This window comes from Microtus pennsylvanicus, chromosome 10 (assembly GCF_037038515.1).
Source record: "Microtus pennsylvanicus isolate mMicPen1 chromosome 10, mMicPen1.hap1, whole genome shotgun sequence".
Classification (NCBI taxonomy): domain Eukaryota; kingdom Metazoa; phylum Chordata; class Mammalia; order Rodentia; family Cricetidae; genus Microtus; species Microtus pennsylvanicus.
The window spans coordinates 107,053,114-107,073,343 of record NC_134588.1 but is presented as its reverse complement, the minus strand read 5'-3'; the positions used below and the strand labels follow the sequence as shown (position 1 = coordinate 107,073,343).

The window sequence follows — 20,230 nt, the reverse complement described above, 5'->3', positions numbered from 1 at the left end:
AAGTCAAGATACCTTTATAATATATATGCTGGTTTAGCTTAGCAGCCCACACAATGAAATGTCTCTCTGTACTTAGCTCCTTCACAGTCAAAAAATTCAAAGAAAACACAATACTATACATAATCCAGACTCTCTGTACGTAGTTCATCTTTACATGACTTGTTTTTACTCTATTACTTTTTAGTATTTATTTTATTATCTTCACTCCTTTAATCTATGGCTTTCTGTACTCTTTTATATTACATTTACTGTCTCTTTACTCTTTCTCTTTTCTCTCCTAAGCCTACATACATTTTTTTTAACACCGTGACTCGTTTGGTGTTCTTTTATGTCTGGATCTGTTCTATTGTGTATCTGTAATTCTTTACTGTCCTTCTTAAAATGCTAAGCACTTCTTAAAAACTTAAGCTGCGCCATTGCTAGGGGAAATATGGAACTTCCTGCTTGCCCTGTCCAGTCCAGCATGGCGGAACTGTTCACTGCCTCAAAGAGCCATGCATAATTCCCCATCTCTAGGCACACAGCTGGTCCATGTTGCCACCAAGCAAGCTTTAGCATGTTTCTCACAAACCCCATTCAAATGCTTGGTCTCCTGAAAGCACCAGAGGTAGTGCTGGCAGCACCGCCCAGAAAGCCAGCATTTCAAAATGGCTCAGCTTTTTTTCTTTGCTATGGCTGAGTCAAGAAAATCTCTCTTAAAGGAGCTGCAGCACACCACCAGCAAACAGCAAGAAGCTGTGTTAAACCAGGATGAACAAGCCTTCCTTGCAACAGCATGCCATCATTCTAGTTTAGGAAGGGGCAAAGAACGTTGCGGTCATGATACTTGGTGCATGGATGGTTCTGAATTCTGATTTGTATGGTATATTGACATGCCCTATGAAGGACATTCTTCTAGCAAAAAGGAAGAGGTCTGAGCATTCCAGACAGTGGGGGCTCAAAAATGGTCTCTTTAGGTTTTAAGCACAAGCACAGACTGGTCCAAAAGGAAGACAGCGTTGACTTTTGAACACTAGACATGCCATTCAGAGGCATAGCATATTTAGCCATTTCCCTCAGACCCTTCATTTCCTGGCTGAAGATTAATAAATTACTTCAAAGTGAGGAAACTAATATGTTTAAAACTATCTTTTTAAAAAGAAGAGACTTGAAATTGGGGGCAGGGGTAGGAAGCAGCACTAAGAGGAGTCAGGGAAGGAATGGAAATGAGTACAATAAAAAGTACAACGTGTATATGCATATTTGCAAAAAATTCATAAAATAATATATTTTAGAAAACTATTTTCTTTTAAAAAATCTATCTCTGAAGGTGCAAGTTCAGAATTTCTTATTTCTGGACTATTGTAGATCTGGTTACCCCATGAAAAAGTGATGCTATATCAGGTGGAGAGAACCCCCAGAGCCTCCCTTTCTTTTCATGTGCTTTTTAATAGCAGGGGTGGGGGGCTAAGATAGGAGGGGTGGAAGGGGAGGAAGGGAGAGAAAGAAGGGGAGTTTGTTATCATAAGACTTGATGGCAGAAACACGGTGTCTTTTCTTGAGGCCACATAATGAGACTGTATGGATTAATACACTTCCATCCATTTCAATCAGCTTGAATTAGAGAACCCCAAGTCCTTTTGTATCTGCAAGGACCTCTATCTGTAAGATCAAGTGCTTTCTCAGGCTTCTCTCTGCTGGGCAAGGGGCAGCAGCTGTTGAAGGCAACAGAAAACAGCGCCTCCCACTGTAGACCCAAGAGAACTGCTGCTGAGGATGGTAACCCCTTAGGCTTTGCCAAGAACAGGTGCCCCCAAGAAACACAAAGAGGGGATGGACCTTAGGGAGGCAGTTTGTGCCATCCCCACCCCAAACTCCCAAACCTTTCAATTTAAATTTTCTTGTTTCTTCTGTAATTCTAGCATCATTTGAACTAAATTTTCCACTGGACTCTGTTTCTAGAATTCTCCAGTGATCTCTTCATTGTTCTTGTTTTCTTTTTTTTCCCTCCCTCCGTTCCTCCCTCCCTTCTTCTGTTCCTCCGTCCCTCCCTCTTCTTTTTCTTCTCTCTTTCCTCATGCTCTTTTTTTTTTAACTTTTTAAATTTTGCTCAATGCTAGGCATCACTGGAAGCCAGTCTAGCCATTCCATGTGTCTTCCTATCTTGGGATGAAAAACTAGCATGCACTGTTAATTGGATACCCGGGGTTCAAAGAGGGGAAATGCAGAGTCGATATCTGAACACCGTAGTGTGCTGACAGCATAGTAACCACACTCTACTTCACAGGATTTAAAAGCAAGCCTCCTCAGCCCCTTCGCACCTCCCTCCCCTTGCTCTGCTCTTGACCGTCTGTGAGCCTAATATAATTTTTTAAGTGATTTATTTCTAACAGATGTGATCCTCCGCACAACGTCCCCTAACAATTTTAATTTCTGAATATAATAAGCATCCATTCCACTAATAAATAATTATCACTCTGCTAAGGACAAATGGCAAGGCTTACAGCGTGATGACCAGGTCGCCGAGAGCTGAAAGGACAAGGTGTGTCTCCTGAGGCTCTTACTGTGTCGAAGCCAGAAGTGCTAATTACAGCATTTCTACAGCATGATAGGCCACAAAGGAAGAAAATTAGCCACCGTGTAATGCACACAGTGTTTTAGAAAGCTACTCACTTTGGTGGTGTTCCTCAGAATCCATCCATACCTTGCTTTTTTGAGACGGGGTGTCTTGGGGTGCTCCCACTAGGCTAAGCTGACTGGCAAAATTTGCTTGTCTCCACCTCCCCGGGGCTTAGATCATGGAGACACGAGACCAGGCATAGATAGAATTTTATGTGGGTTCCGAGGGATGGAACTTGCGTCTTCAGGCTTATTGACTGAGCCACCTCTCCAGAGCCAGAAAGCCTCTTTCAGGCTTCCCTGTGGCTTCCTATAGATGAGAGGCAATAGGCAGTCTGGAAAGAGAGATAGCAGGGCAGGTCCTGGGATAGACACCTACACATCCACTTAGTTATTTCAGGGGCCCTTCTACCATCTCAAGGGCAAAACTGGGTTTGGGTCTTTATTACATTCCAGGGAGCGGTGTTCTTTGTTAAAGGTCTAGTGATCTGGACCCAGGCACTGTCACAGTCAATGTTAATGTCACCAGCATCCCCCTGATGTTCAGGCTGTCACCCAGCACTGTACTAGACAAAGGAAGGACACTGCAGACCCTGGAAGGGGGGTATTGTCAGTGAGTCTCTGAGAAGCTTCCTGGAGTATTCCAAAGAGTAGCCCACCTTCTTGGCTGGCTTTGTCGTTCCTTTTCCTAGAGGGGTCAGTGGTTACAAGGCCATTCTGCTGTGAATGAGAGAGAACTAATCTGTCATGTTAAAGGGACACACAGCATTGGGGAAAAGTTGTTGTGGAATAAAGAAGCATTGAGAAAAGAACTTTTGTTTGCTTTGTTTCTGTCTTTTGAGATGGTGTATCCTTATTGGCCCAGGTTGGCCTAAAATTCTATATAACTTAAGCTGTCCTGGAACCTAATATTCCTCTGACTCAGCCTTTAGAAGACTGGGGTTATAGACATGTGCCATTGTGTCATTTATGTTACTTTTTTAAAAAGTAATTGCGTATGAGTAGCTCCAGACAGTACACATAGCAGAAAAAAGTCTCCTATTCTCTACTGATGATGACTTACTAAGCCGGACCAAATACTCCTCCATCCCTGCTTCAGCCTGTCTGGTCAGCATCATCAGGAACCAGCTGGTGACTGCACAAAGCGGGAGAGGATCCCAGCCAGTCTACAAGGCTGGCTTGCTAAGCACAGGTCCTTAACCCTGCTGCTGACCACTTCCCTGGGCGGCTTTATCTGAGGGGGTTCTTTGGGCATCTTTTAAAAGTCACAAGTTTGCTATCAACCTGACAAGTGGGGCCAGACTGGGAAGAGGGCCTCTCTTGTCATCCTGGAATAAAACGTTGCCATCAGATGCTTGAATGAGCAGACCCACTGATGTCCCTGATGGTCAAGCTCCTGCGGGCTGCACATCTTTGATACACAGTTTAACACACAGGCCTCTGAACTATCCTGGCCCAAGTGATCTTCAATGTATTCAATATTTTATACATCAATTGCTATATTCATTCTGTCAAAAAATCTGTCAAGTCATGAGGAATCTGTCTTTTTCTGTGATTTTCATCAATATTTAGTTTTCCATGAACAGCATCTTGCTCCTTCAGGCAACAGCTCAAGAGGTGAAGTCGAGCAGGTACAAAACACTCAAAAAAAGACAAGATCTTCTGAGTAAATTGGAAGCATAGGGATCTTGGGGTAGGGCTGAAGGGGAGCGGAGAGGCACGGAGGGGAGCCGAGAAAAATGTAGAGCTCAATAAAAATCAATTAAAAAAACCTTACACCAAAAAACACAAACAAACAAACAAACAAAAACCCAAACAAATCAGAGATAGCCGCCACCGAGTTATCACCTGCAGTAGGCTACATGGCCTTACCCATCTTACTTAATTTTTCTGAGATTCTGTTTCCTCACTAAGAGCAGATAGATTCTAAAGCTCCATGGTGACGGTGGGGATGAGGAACTGGGATTTTGTGAAGTGCCCGTATGGCTTATAAAGGCAGTTCTTGGCTTACAGGTGGAAATTGGAATATAAAGATGATTTAGCTGCAGACATACAGATCTCCTTTTAGGATAAAAATATAACATTACTGAGAAATTTTTAAAAAACCTCTAGATTATAATAGTAGCTTGGGTATGGCAATAGACAAGCCACTTCTGGTTTACTAGATTTCAGCCATTCATCAATTCATGATTCATTAACAAAGGTCTTTGTGAAACTGACATTGTTCGCGGCCCTGGAGACAAAGGTCTGGAAGACCAGTCCCCAGAGCACAGGCTCACACTCAGGTTGGGGAGACAAACAGTAAATAGGGTGGAAAAAAGAAAACGCATCAATAGAAGAGGCTGAGGGTTTAAGAGAAAGAGGAAGCGTGGGCCTGGCAGGCTCAGTTTGTGAAAGTGCCTGCCACAGAAGCCTGAGGACCTGCAGGGGCTAACCAGCACCTCCAGGAAAGCTGGGTGGGGTGCAGCCGCGGGCATCTGCAATGCCAGTGCTCACAGACAGCCAGGCTAGTCATCAGTGAGCTCCAGCTGCCAAGAGACTGGCAGAGGGCAGGTTCTAGGCAGAGGCAGGCAGATCTCTGCGTTTCAGGTCAGCCAGGTGGGAGCAATAGACAAAGACCTCCAACATCTACATCGGCCTCCACATATTCACACTTCCATGTACATCCATGTATATAGCCGTACAAACTCATGCAAATATACAAAGAAAGCAACACACACACACACACACACACACACACACACACACACACACACGAAGAAGCAAAAACTTTAAACAAATACAGTAGGCAGCCATCAGTCTACCTGGATAAAGAACATTCCAGACATAAAGTGCTTCCAATCACTCTCTCTGCCCTTGACACCATGAGGAGGCAGTTACTTAAGACTCCTCATGAATATTAATATTGTATGCAAATATAGCAGCTTTGTTTCCTGGCCGTTTTTCCTTTTCCCTCTTCTCCCTTTTCTTTCCTTTCATTCTTCCATTTAAGGGTAAATTAAGCACTAAAACTTTTTCTTTGGGGACATGGAAGAGAAAAACCGGGAAGCACTTACAGAAAACAGGAATGAAAAGCTTTCCTGCCGCGTTCTCCGTGCATTTGCCCGCACGGAGTTTTTCTCCGGAAGTTTAAACTAACAGAATGTGTTCACCGCATCTGTGACAGCCAAAGGAGTGGCGGGGAATGTACACTAACATGAGCGATGTGAGACGGTCTTACGTTTCAGGAATTTTTTTCTTTTGGTCTAATTAACCTGAAAATATTAGAAGAATTCAAGTCTTAATCAGGATCTTTACTGTGATAGTTCAGGGCACAAGAATAGACTGCATTTAACTACTGTGTCCGAATGCACAGGGTTGCTTTCTCGAGAATTGTAGGGATACCAATCCTGATGAGGAGGGGCGCAGAGTCCTGTACCTCCTGGCCGACCACGGATGAACTTTGTAAGGGCGCAGGCATCCTTGGCTGGGAGCTGGTCACACCTCTGCTCTGCTCCTCCTCTCCCATCTATGTGGGGAGGGTAGAAGGGTGTAGGATATGACACTTAAGTCAGTTCACACACTCACAGTGAGCTTCAGAGCTTACTTTTGCTGGTGGGTGAAATAAAGGAATTAGAAGAAAGCACAAGATAGGACTCTTCTGAAAAACTTCCAGGAGGTTCTGCGCACTTGACTTTACAGGAGGAGTTTCCCACACACTCCATCTTTCTGATCGGGTTCTTTGTATGCTGCTTTGGCTGCTGTTATGTTTATGTATTTCTGACAGTGTTCTTAATGACACACTAACAGATTGTAAAACACGCTGCCGGCATTTACTTGTTTTTTATATTTTTAAAACAATGTCCTTCATGTAACAGTAGTTAAGCGCGGCAGAAGGACATCATTAGAGCCATGGTTAAACTGTAATTTACACCATTAGGAAGGCAGGAGCAATTTTTATTGCCTGGCAATTTTCTTGCTGAAATATTTGGACCATATGGCTCAATTTGTGTAATAACCTTAATTTCTGCACCCTTCAGGTCCGCCTCCATCTCCCACGGAATGGTAAAATACGCTTTAACAGAAAAGGCAACTGTCTATACTTAGAGGGTTGAGATTAATAACATGTCACGTCCTGTTTTTGGTGAAGGAATTCGAGCAGCGGCCAGATGGTATCTCTACAAATAACTGTCAGGGGTCTTGATCTAATCAATACAAGGTATTAATACATCTCCCTTTGCTGTTTCTCCAGGGGCTGGCACAGAACATCTGGAAGGGGTGGGGGGCTGCCTAGGAGAAAGCCGATTCTTTTCAGAATCAAACTGAGTCCAATTAATTTTTCATGTATCCTTGATAACTGTTTCATAATGAGCTATGCGTCTTGACGGATTTGGGGTTGGCAGAGCCGGCTGCCCCTGCTTTCCAGCCCCATTCAGTCCACTTATAGAAACCAACCCATTAATCAAGCTATCTGGCATAAAACCTGAATCTCAGCTCAGCAAGAGATCAATAATATCATAAAAAAAAGAACCACAGAATCATCCACTAATGGGCATAGGTATCCAGCCATGACTTTAGTAATTGCTTCAACAAAAATAAAACTCTGGGCCATAATCACCCAATAGGAACTTATATGATAAAACTCATTACTTGTGTCTTGTCGAAAGGTAACATTTACATCTGTTAAAAATACACTGTCATTTTACTATCTAGTCTAGACCATTATCTTTTAGGGTTAGACAATGTTCCCCTTAGAATGGATTAAAATTCTCTGATTTGGTAATGTGAATATTTAATAATCCAAGTATCACATAAAATGTTTAAAAATGAGTTATTATACTCCTTTTACATTCAGAGCGCCCGTGGGGTTTCTTCACATACTCTAGCCTGGCTGTATAGGACACGCTACCATAGATGTGATATCATGTCCTCAGACCTCATGACTCTGGTTGGTTTAGTGGTAACATTTACAATTTAATCTTTAAATCCTATCACTCCCCAAGTGGGATGGTTTCACCGACCCTTCTGTCTTTTGCTAGATTCTGGTCAGTTCTTAGAACTCTCTCTGCTCAGTCGCTGAGCCTGATTCTGTTTTCAAAGACCCTCAGTGACTCTGGTAGGGAGAAAGGACTCGGAACAACTTAGGGAGACGGAGGAAAGCCATTATCTGCTTGGTTAAAACATTCTTATTGGCTCTCAGACAACAAGTGGAAACCTGCTCCATCCCTGGGAGATCCTCAGGTACTAATTAGAAAAAAAATCCCAGGAAACACTGCCAAAAGATAGTCATCCACTGGCCGATCGTCTGACCAAATCCTGCCAAGGTGACAGACAGGCCTCAGGAATCACCGAGGGATTGAAGGTGAGATACCATCCATCTTTGATGACAGTGGGGCTTCACATCACGATGCCCCTGCTTGTCCTCTCCGTGGCTGGTGGACTTGTAGCATGGCTGTGTGCTGCAGGGGAGGTTGGAATCAGAGGTGTGACTTAAAGTCCTCCTTGGTTCTTTTAGGCATTTACAAGCAAGGAATTGCTTATCACAATGTTTTTTGTCTTTTATTCTTCTCCAGCAGTCTGGGGGAATAGACTCACCCTTTGTATCCATTATGGCTTCTATGTGCAGATTCTCAGCAGAAATGCCACAAAGAGCTAATTAATGGATGAGACCCGCAATGTTTCTTGGTCATGATCATCAAATTAGATCTGATGTGTTTCTGCCCTCCATTGCAAATAGCATGTAATTTTCATATATTCATGAGATTTCAAAGACGTTGTTGCCCAGATTTTCAACTTTCATTTTGTTTGCTGATGTCTGGTATTACATAAATACAAAGCAGTCCAGTTAGAACAAACTCATAGTGGCTTCAATAGCGCCAAGACAGAAAACCCCGGAAAAGGGGAAACTGTAACGACATCTGAAGCGTCTGATCCACATCTCCTGGCTTCTAGAATTTTCAATCAACACAGTGTCATTATCAGGATAATTAATTTATGCAAACCCAAATCCTCTAAGACACAGATAGAAAATATTTTCTCCGCTCTTCTCTCAACCCATAGACTGGATCAAGGAGGCTAGCAGCCTAGGCTTTGTACTAGCCTAGGAAGACTTTCCCAAGGTGTTTCACCTTACAAAATGATAAGGAGATAAAAAGATTCATTTGCAAGCCTATCACAGAGTACTTGCAGGTGGTGGGTGTGGGTCATTGCATTTGGATTAAAAAGGAAGCGTCTCTCCTTCCAGGAGAGGTCGGCAGCTTGTGTTAGTCTAAATCTTTTCGCTGTTCAGCATGATTAGAATATTCCAGCAGTAGCTCTGGTAATTTAGAAATCACAGTATTGTTGTAATATTTTTCTAGGCTTTAGGAGTTCACAATTGTTTGGCCCAATCAAATCCAGGAACACTAGAGAAGTTATCACCCATCAAGGTAATTACTTTCAAGTTGAAATAATTACTCTATCAATGTTAATGGTCTTTCAACTTCAATAAAGCACTCACCTGCCGATAATCACGGCTAACCTCTGCCTCCGCTGCAATTCCCTCTCTATTTAGCGGGTTATATTACAGCCGTTACAGTGGTCACTTGTCCTGAACAGCTGCTGACTTTCGCTTTGATCGGCTGTGAACCATAAAGAATTGGTCATCTGTGTATGATATCCCCCTCACCCATCAGCCCTTGCAGAGCCCAGGAGGTGACTGCGGGGCTGTAATGGGGTCCTTCAGGGGCAGCCATCTTGTCTCAGGTAGTGGCCACTTTCCGCTGGTGACGAGAGTAGAGTAGTTCAATTAACTTCTGCCCTTCACTGTCATTTACAGCTTGCTGTCTCTGCTAACTGGCATATATTCTGAGTTTATAGTGTGGGCCCATCACCGCCTTCACAGTACTTTTTCGCAGGTTGTGGGCAAGGCTTCTTGAGGGTCCTTGGGTGTCGGGGTGAGGTTCAGAAAGAAGCACCATACTCGCCTCAAAGGCCTCTGAGTGGCTCCACCAACTGTCCCCAGGTACAGACAGCCTGCTATTTGGCAAGGGTGAAGCCAATTTCTGTTATCTGGGGAGTAAGTGGGGGGTGGGGTGGGATGAGGACTAGATCCTGTTCATACGGGATGAGATCTAAGGAAGCAAGGGCCTTTAGAGTGGCACAGCATGGTGGGTAAACAGTCTGGGAAGACCAGAGCTCTTAGGGCAGGCTTGAGCTGCTACTGTGGCAGGGACAACATTTGCCAATTTATCTCAGCCCTGTGCATTGCAGGACATCTAACGTTTCAGTTTGCTCTATGGCCAATCACAGCGCTTTGCGTATTAAACGCTGTGATGCATTAGTTAATGCAATAAGCCTATGAGGTACATAATAGTCTAGTTTAGACTGAGAGTATAAAGGATGATGTGTCAGGGCGAGGCCACCCTTGGAGGAAGAGAGGATGAGGGTGGAGAGCCTATGAGATTCAAGAAGGAGTCAGCACACAGGGTGGAGGTTGACTCGAGAGGATTTCGGGAGAGTTGCATATGGCAGCAAGGAAGAGGGAAGCCTCAAGATGACCTGGCTTGAGCAGCCAGGGGGAGGATGCGGAGCGGAACGTAGCTGATGCGGGGCCTCATGGGTGAAGCTGAGAAAGCTAAGTGACTCGAGCTGGCTGTGCTGATTGGTGCCTAAGTGACTCGAGCTGGCTGTGCTGATTGGTGCCTATAAGTCCCGGCACTACAAGGCCGAGGCTGGAGGAGCGCTTGTCCCAGGCCAGCCTGGACGACAGAGCAAGTTAAACAAGAGGCAGTGACTAAATACAAATCTTAAAGAATCAGCCCTTGGTCTTCATGCCTCATCTTCCTATGTAAGATAAGCCATGCAAAAGAATGTCTATGCTTGGGCTGGTGTAACGGCTAAGGGTGTTTTTTCCCAAGCTCGGGAACCTGAGCTAGAACCTTGGTCCACGTGGTGGAAGGAGAGATCTGATTCCTCCAAGTTGACCTCTGACCTCTATACACACACTATGGAATGCACTTACATAAACACAAAATAAATCATTTCTTTTTGGTTGAAAGCATGTGTGAGCTCATGAAAAGCCAATCCAAGAGGGGAATTCAGCTGATAAATGAGATCACTGGTTATTTTTTTTCTCCCTATAGTGGTTTTTCCAACTCTGTGAAGGCATATGAGGAATAAATATCTCAGAGTCACTTGGAGGAATCGAGAATTCCAGAAAAGGAGTGATAGACGTCTACTCTTGACATGGGGTTTCCCACTGCAAAAGAGACTCAGGGTATTTTGGATCTAGCCACAAGGATGGAGAAAGCTTTTTGGAGGGTCTTGATGCAATTCTAGGATTTGATGATCATGGCCCAACACAGATGCTGACAAGGGCTTCTTATTCAATGACCTCTGAAGTTGAGATTTGACTGGGTCTTGCCTCAGAAAGTTGCTCACACACAGACATTCAATAGGAACGATCACTGTGGACAAGATACACTTTCATCATTTGGTAGGACAAGAGCTCTGTAGGTCTCATGGGTGCTAAGAAAATAATCCCAATGTGACGGGTTAGGAAGTTAGCTGGGGTGGCAGCAGGGATAGAAGAGAAGCCGTGGGGTTGACCGCTAGTGCAGTAATGGAAAGGAACGCAAACACAATAGCAAACAACCAGTCAGATCGCCTGGCCTGCCCCCATCAGTGGTATATGGGGCACGGGAGTCTTCATGGGGTCCTGTACATAACCCACAGGGGAAAATCCCATGAGGCATCTGTACTGTGGTGGCGATGGAGAATAGGTGAGAACATTGTTATCGGCAAGGCTCTGCCCGTTCTTACGTAACTCATCTCCCTCTTCTCTTCCTCTCCTTCCCTTACTCCCTCTCTCCTTTCTTCTCCTCCCCACTTTCCCATTATTCTGAGGAAGTCAGTAAGAGAATAGGAAACTAAGGAAGGAAAAGGCACGTGACCATGCTGTCTCCTCTTCACTGTATTCACTGTAGACCGCTAAGCAGAGGACAGCAGATTTAGATTATATGGTTGGGTGCTTATCAGTGAAGAGTAACTCAAGGGCAAACCATGGGATCCACCTTTGGTGTTATTGATGGGTAGATAAGAGGGTCTTGGTGGAGAAAACGTTTTCTCCGATAAGTAGTAGAAGGAAGATCATACAAGGCTAGCAAATGAAGAGGCAGCATCACATCAAACACATCCTTACAACAAGCATTCACTGTGCTGTGTAACACCACCCCACCCACACTCTGAATCTTTCACTTGGTGGTTTGAATAGGAATGGCCCCCACAGACCTGTGAGTGTGAAGGCTTGGCCCGTAGGGAGGAGCGCTATTGGGAGCTGTGGCCTTGTTGGAGGAAGAGTGTCACTGTGCAGGAGGGCTTTGAGGTCTCACACGCTCAAGCTACGCTACACCCACTGTGGATACAGACTCCTGCTCCCCCCTGATCAAGATGTAGCACTCTCGGCTCCTTCTCCAGTACACTGCCTGCCTGCATGCCACCCTCCATGATGATAATAAACTACAGCTTGGAATCGTAAGCTACCCTGATTGAAAGTTGCCCTTTGTAGGAGTTGTCATGGTCATGGTGTCTCTTCACAGCAAGAGAAACCCTAAGACATTTCATATACTAGAAAGAATAACCTTATTAACATTATAAAATGTGAAACATTTTTCCATAAGACAAACATGCGAGGGAGTTTGGTGGAGATGCCATGTTTTTAAACTGTACCATTGTTTAATCATGCTAGAATGAGATCCTTCTAGAAAGCCACATCTTACAGAGCCTTTCTGCCAGCCTCTGAATGGGTCTGCAGAAGAAAGGCTGAGAACCATCACACTGTCACAGCTACAACTAACTTAAGATCATATGTAAGAAGCAAAATCTTACGTTATAATAAGCCAAAACGAAAATGGGATTAGAATGAGTTCATCAATTTACTCACAAACCTTCCATAATAGGGCAATTATGAAGTACCTCATAATGTGTTTTGGCTACAAATCTATTTAATGGTAAAGAGATCTGGGCCAAGCACATGAGGAAGTTTTAAATGCCTCCTCCTTGACATTGGGAAAGGGAGTTTGGCAACCAGAATGTAGAGACTACTGTTGTAATTTTGGATTTTATGCCCAGATGAGAAGCCAACTCTTAGTGACCCAAATCATTTGCTCAGTCCATCAGCTCCTTATGCCTGACTCTACATATGGAGTGAGATACCATCTATCTTTCAGGCTAGTGGCCAAAGGCATGTTTTGGGCTTGGTGTTTTATGATCCTGTAGGGCAAGCAGGGATGTTCTCATAGCACTAACTAGCAGGCAAAACACCTTTGCCTTTAAATCCCAAGTTATTTCTGCCAGAACGATGGCGGGTGCCAACGTGATGGCAGGTGCCAGTGAGCAGGAGCAAACAGACCTGAGTGGTGGCGGCAGCCTCGCCAGCCTCGCCAGGAGTGTTCCTGCAAGTAGCACCATGGAACTCTCGCATGCCAAGCGAGGCTAAATTCAGCCTCTCTCCTGACATTGCTCCATCCATCACGGAGCTAATGGGGGAAGGGAGTTTAAGGACGTGTAACTGAAGCCTGTTTTCAGTAGGGAAGACTACTAAGGTCTGAAGACAACCTAAGAATTTTGGTCTTTTCAATTCAGAAAAGACCTCCTTGGACTCAAAGAGAGATGGCTTTTCATGATGTTGAGAGAGAAATTAGTGATGCATTAAAAGCCACTCGCTCCCCATTCGTCCTCTCCTGCTGCCTCTGCTGCTGCTCCTGCCAACACATCCGCTCTCCACCCCTATGGAGGGCCCCTGCTGCCTGTTCTCCATCCACTGCCACCTCCACAGGATTCATGGCTGCACTGCACCTGCTTCATGTGGCTCTCCCAGCAACCTCCACCTGCTTCTAGACACCTCTGGGGGGACGCAGGCAAGCTAGGGATCTGTTGACACCATGGGTGATATTTTGATGGTCCCTTGAGTAGACATGGGACCCCAATAATCAAGGGACTAAATGAGTGATGTTAGGGACGTCTTTCACAAGTCTGGGTTGATTTGTTTTTCTGAAATTGTGTGTTTACATTGAGAGCTTCATTGATATTAATCAGCACCCCTTTGCTGGGGAGATCTTAGCGAGAGTAAGATTCAAGAGGAGTAGGGGACTTGCAGCAAGATTTAAAAGGGAGTCCTTTATGTACACCCAGATCGAAGACACACAGGAGTGAGGGGCTTAGAAACCTTAGTGCCCAACTCGTAACTTGTGCCTCCCAGTTGACCACCCACCTTTTTACCCAACCACTGCTGGGCTCAGTCTCATAGTAGGCCCCACAGTGAGTAAGGATAACACAGTGCTCAATGACTATTCATCCAGTTTGATTGACTGTGCTTGACCCAAAAGATTTTTTTTTCAGCAATAGAAGGAAGTCATGTTGTTCAGAAAACAAAAATAGGCCTAAATTATAGAAGAAGATATATGGATAGTGTGATGTTTAGTTTATTTTTTTTTCCAACTTGACACAAGACAGGGTGATCTGGGAAGAGGCAATGGAGGAAATGCCTCCATCAGAATGCTCTCTAAATAAGTCTGTCCATCATTTTCTTCTGTGTAAGGGGGGGGGGGTACCACTCCTGAGCAGCAAACAAATTGGCCCTGGGTTGTAGTAGAAAATTACAAGCTGAGCAAGTCACGGAGAACAAGCTGATAAGTAGCGCTCCTCTGTGGTCTCTGCTTCAGTTCCTGCCGTGAGTTCATGCCCTGACATCCCTTCATGATGGACCATGTTAGGGATGTATAAGCCAAACAAGCCATTTCCTCTATATGTAGCCTCTGGTCACAGTGTTAATCTCAGCAACCGAAAGCAAACGAGGACAGTGAGGGTAAAGGATACTCCTCTCTGTGGAGGGCAGGAGAGAACACTGCATATATGGTACAACTTCCTACTTTTAGTCTTTTTTTAAAGGTTAAATGTAGCCTCTCCATTGGGAATATATGAGTGGATAAGATTCATAGACCATGGTCTATTTGTCTGATGATCTCTTTCAAAGTATCCATCTATGTGAGGTCACAGTGACTTGTGCCCTAGGGATTCGGCCTGGTGGACCAGAATGTCTGAATCCTGCCCTTATGGCTTGAAAACTTCAGATGGAACTTTCTGGGTGAATCCAACCAAATCTCTGAGGAGTTCTGCTCCAGAGTCAACGATCCAGAATGCTGGAAGGTCACATGGGACAAATGCACACACTCAAAAATACGTTGTAGGAGTTTTATAATTTCTTGATTATTCTGGCTAGTCTCTTTGGAATCATAAGGAATAGTAAGTCTTAGAGAAATAGAAAAGGTGTGCATGATGGGTCTTTTAGAATGGGAGCGTTGAAGACAATGTTAGGAAGCTCCATGTATTAAGTCTTCCACCCCCATCCCGTGCAACACACAGCCTGAGGCCACAGGGTGGCTGTGGCTTCTCTTCTAGGAACAGGTTAAATTTTTATAAATAAAATGAATAAAGAACAGAGTTTTTACATCCATCAGAACCCCAAATCATGTGTTTGATAACAAAACCAGCAAAGCAATGACCCACAGGGTATTCTCCCAATGAATTCCAATAGAACTGGGCAGAATACATAATTAGTCATATATTCTTGTAAGTTATATTTTGAAAGAACAAAGGTTTGGTCATTGTTACTGGTGCCTTTGATAAACACATATTTATCATAGTATTTCAATATTTTAACCAAAATTACTTTACAGGTGAAAGAACAATTAGAATCTAAGTTCTAAGGATACAGTTTAAATATAGCAGGTTTCCCTACCAATCGGATTATTAGCTAAAATGGATCGTTACTATGCATACCATGGCTCATAATGCTTATAAAAAACTATCCAGAAATGAAATGGAAGAGACACTGATAGGAAAATGATGTTGATGTGGGATGTCCTTCTGTACACGTGTTGCTTTTATTGGTTAATAAATAAAGCAAGCTGTTTGGGCCAATAGCTTAGCAGAGTAAAGCCAGGTTGAAAATCAGAACAGAGATATAGAAAGAGTAGGAAGAATTAGAGAGATGCCATGTAGCTGCCGGAAGAGAAGGACATGCCGGAACCTTAGGAACCACACCAGTAGGCCACAGTCTCATGGCAATACACAGATTGATAGAAATGGGTTAATTTAAGATGTAAGAGCTAGTTAGGAATATAACAGTGCTGTAATTAATATAGTTTCTGTGTGATTATTCAGGTCTGGGTGGCTGGGAAAGAAAGAGAAGTCTCTGGTTACAAAATGTCAAACAGGAAAACAAAATATCAATTCTGAAATAAGACACAGACTTTCACATTAATGCCTTCTCTCAAATGCTGCTTATGGTTGACTCATGTAAAAAACTAAACATGAGCACAGTGGAAAAATTAAAACTCCAGCATTTACTTGTAGAGATTCTTTTGGAATTACATTTTGATACACTGACCAGGTGCTATTCATCCATCTTGATAAAAACGAACTCCAATATATATATTGGATTGCCATGAGCTTGAATCACAGGCACATGCCTTTAGCTTTTAAAGTAATATTCAATTCTACCCTGCTCATTTTATCTGTAAGGGTCATTCACATTTAATGACGTTTTGGCATGTTTTGAAAACCATGAATTTCCTCCCAAGACCCTAACATTTCATCTTTTCCATACAGGCTCTCCAGCCTGAGGACTTCCTGTTAACTCCAGAGCGTTTCCTGTGCAGTGCTTTCTGGATGATACCTCTTCTTGCACTGTGACTCATGACTGGCATGTGTTGTTGGGGTTTGGGATCCAAATTCTAGTACTGTGGGTTCCTATTTTTTAACCTATAATTCTCATTTCTACAATATTATACAAATGTTTCTAAGGCAAAAACCACCGCATTTCTGCATCTCTCATAGAACACAAGGAAATTCTGTGCACAAAAAAAACTCACAGGAAATACTAGATGAGCTAATGAAATTATTTTATCCATCAGGGGAACAGTTCAGAAAAGAATAATTAATTCCCTGTTAGAATACATGTGTCTTTTTTAGAGCATGGGATATTATGGCCTTCTTCTCTATATGCATATAAACCTACAGACATGTATATTTAAGATTAGTTCTTTGACAAATTAGACAATTGCATGTTCTCATCTTGACATTATTCCTATGCTTTATTGAGGGAAATACTGAATTATTTCCATTTAGTGGGTCTGTAAGGTGGTAATCAGGCAAAGAGACTCATTTATTTGCTTGTAGTAATGCAAATAAGTTCTGGTCCTGCCAACTGGTCCCCAAATGCTGCTCATACTCAATTTATTATCTTATCCCTAGAACCATATTGTTGTTTTTCAAACATGAAAATTTCATATATTTATGCTCCAAGTGAGGAACATGGCAAGCAGGTAAGGAAACGAATTTTAATATGTTAACCAGATAACCCAAGGGCTGTTTATTTATTCTAATTCTTACTTACCATCACTGTGAAAGCAGGCATGGCAGAGTTGCTGGTGTTGCCTCCTCTGGTCTTTCTTGGTAGATTACATGGTACCGGAAGATAATGCCATTGGAGACCTCAGGCTCTGTCCAGTTTAGCAGGACCGAATGAGCACTGGTGACTTGAGCCCATGGTGCTGAGAGACCTTCATCAGGGGCTCCATGGTTTGTACTGATGACCACAGGCTGTCCACCACACCCTCGGGGTTCCAGGCTCTGATTCGGTAATCACACAGTGCAGAAGGCTGCAGAGTGTTTGCATCATCAGTGAACTCAAGAGCTCCTTCCGACCAGACAAAAAATAGAGACTCCTCCTCAGCATCAGCAGGATGTCTGCAAGAGAACCAGCAGAGAGTGTGACCCCCGGGCATGTGACAATAGCTTTAGAGACAGAGGAAGAGACTGGTTTATCAAAATGAGCATCTTCTTTCAGATAATTTTTCCTTTTTGGGAATTGGCTACATTTTCTTAATGTAGTTGACATTGTGTGTGTGTGTGTGTGTGTGTGTGTGTGTGTGTGTGTGTGTATGGTTTTTAAAAGTCCATACAGGTCATAGGAAATATGCAAATACAAAATATATGTAAAAAATTAGGCAACACATTACCGTGATGGTTAATATTGTCAAGGTGACAAGACCTAGAACCTCCCAGGAGACAGACTTCTGGGCATGTCTGTGAGGAAACACCTAGCTTGGGCGAACTGAGCTGGGAAGACCCTGTGTGCAAATCAGCATCACGTTAGAATTCCTATGTCTTTTCTAGTGTATGGGATATTATTTTATTCCTCCAAGTGAGGACTAAGTCATGGGTGTGGACACAAGCAGTAGCATTCAGGTTCTGCCTTTGAACACAGAACCACAGAATGGGCTATGCAATGGCTGGAGGCTGATGTTTTGGGACTCCTAACTCTTCTGTGGTCAGTGGATTGCGGCAGGTTCCAGTGTGAGATGTTTCCATACTCTCCATGATCTCAGCCCTATAGACTGATAGACTGATAACCGATGGTTTCAGTGTCTGCAAAACATTGATATGGTGAGGCTGACCCTCCTCTTGTGGGATGTTGGGGTCACCATGTACAAACACTGAGGCTGGCATACTGTGGGACAGAGAACCCACAATTCTTCCCAAGGTTTGCCTAAGACGATGCACCTGTATTTGCCTGCAGGGCAGTTAGACAGCATTTCTATGTTTCTCATAGGCCACTTACTTTCTCTCCATTTAAACTTTCTATTAATTACACTGTAACCCTCGAAGCAAGGAACATTCTCCTTATTATTTTTTATACACTTGTTATCACACATCAAGAGCCACACATAAACACTGTCTTTGACTCAGGAGCAGGAACAGAGATGAGTGAGCGCACTGGACCCGCAGGAGCAGAGCTGAATATATGAAACCAAACTGTGAGCTAATGGATGAAAGCCACATGGTAGATGCAGGATCAGGAATTTGAGTTGGAGACTTTTAAATGGCAAAGGGCAGAGGACTGCTTCCTTTTTGCTGTTTCCTAAAGCCTATCACAGCCCAGAATAGTCTCAAAATATTCTTCTCACTGCCAGAGAACAGGATTACCCAGTCCTCTTATGGGTGAGATTGTGTTGCTATCAGAACTCAGATCTCTACATTTTCTTTTGGCAGTTAAATGTAGAAAACCTTCAACATGGAAGCAAGAGAATTGTCAGCTGTTAAGATGGTCTTAATATCTGTTGCTGAGTTGGGAACAGATTCTCCTCATCCAGGTGTAAAATCATAACACGCATCTGACAGGAAGGGAGCTGTGCCTTTCACATCTCCATATTCCCAGTGTTCGAGTCCATGAAGGGGTCAAGCATTTACTTTTCAAATAAGTGGCCAAAAGGCATATAATTTCATGATATTTTTCTGCCTTTTGACCTCATCTTTATCCCATTCCCTGTCTTGTTGGGGTAGAGAGGTAGGCTGAGGAAGAAGGAGGTGGAGAGCGGGGCTCTTATCTTCTAGCTCAGTCTCTGGTGGAGAAGAGAGTGTTGAATAAATCAATATTTTCCAGGCTGTTAGAAGTCTTTAATTAACACCCTCTTCAGACACTGGGGAACACACATGCTGCCATATCAGATTAACCGGCCCCATCAAAACTCGAAGGGTGATTAAGACAAAGCAAACGACAGCATCTTTCACAAGGTAGAAATATGGTTATGGAAAATCTTTGGCTCTGGGAATCTGGTGCTTCTCCAGCTCATCAGCTGCTGTGGTGTAAGGCTGAGCAATGACAGGCCATGGAGGTATTATAGGTTGACCTCACAGGTCTGCTCCCATGCATGGGCCAGATTCTGCACTCCGTGCAGGTATGTGAAGTTTGGCCCTGGTGTCTGCTGCATGTATCGGGTACTGGATGTATCAGGGAGAGGGATGGGCTCTATGAGAATCCCAGGGCTCATGGCCAAGGACTCCAGTCAGCATCCAGAAACTGTGTCTGCTAGGGACATGATGCAATCCTGATGGGGGAGAGTCTTCTGTTTTGTGTTGATTTCATTGGTTAAATAAGGAGACTGCCTTAGCCCTTTAATAGGACAGAAAATTAGGTAGGCGGAGTAGACTGAACAGAATTCTGGGAAAAAGAAAGCCGAGTCAGGAGTTGCCATGATTCTCCCACTCCAGCCAGATGCAGGTTAAGATCTTCCCTGGTAAGCCAGCTCGTGAGCTACACAGATTATTAGAAATGGGTTAGATCAATATGTAAGAGCTAGCCAATAAGAGGCTGGAACAAATGGGCCAGGCAGTGTTTAAAAAAATACAGTTTCCTTGTAATTATTTCCGGTATAAAGCTAGCCCTGCAGGCGGCCGGGGACGCAGCCCCGCCGCTCTTATTATAACACAATCCTATCAAAATCTGATGGGAAAACCACCATTTTTATTTTGTCTTACTTCAGATCTGCTATGACAATTCAATTAATTTTTATTAAACATCTCATGAATTACCAAATTGAGATGTAGCCATGGTTTTCATAAAACTGACATTAAAAAAAATCCCCACTGTCTGAAGGGGAATTTTAATATCTACACTATTTCAGAGATGCAATATGATAGTAACTTCAAGTTTATTCACCAAAACGATGAAAGGATTCAACTGGGTGACATATTTCTTACTATTGATTATTTAATAAATTAATATTACAGATAAATAGGTTGCATCCCAAGGGTGGCATTAAAAGTCAGG

At 43.5% G+C, this 20,230-nt stretch overlaps 1 protein-coding gene across 1 annotated transcript in view; it reads right to left on the bottom strand.

The window, feature by feature from the left end:
- Nucleotides 1-20,230, bottom strand: part of Ush2a (usherin) — a 663,496-nt gene that overhangs the window by 86,901 nt on the left and 556,365 nt on the right. Inside the window, 4 exon segments of the mRNA XM_075987373.1 lie at nucleotides 5,983-6,106; nucleotides 12,968-13,094; nucleotides 17,021-17,192; nucleotides 17,195-17,367. Coding sequence (XP_075843488.1) covers nucleotides 5,983-6,106; nucleotides 12,968-13,094; nucleotides 17,021-17,192; nucleotides 17,195-17,367 — 596 coding nt within the window.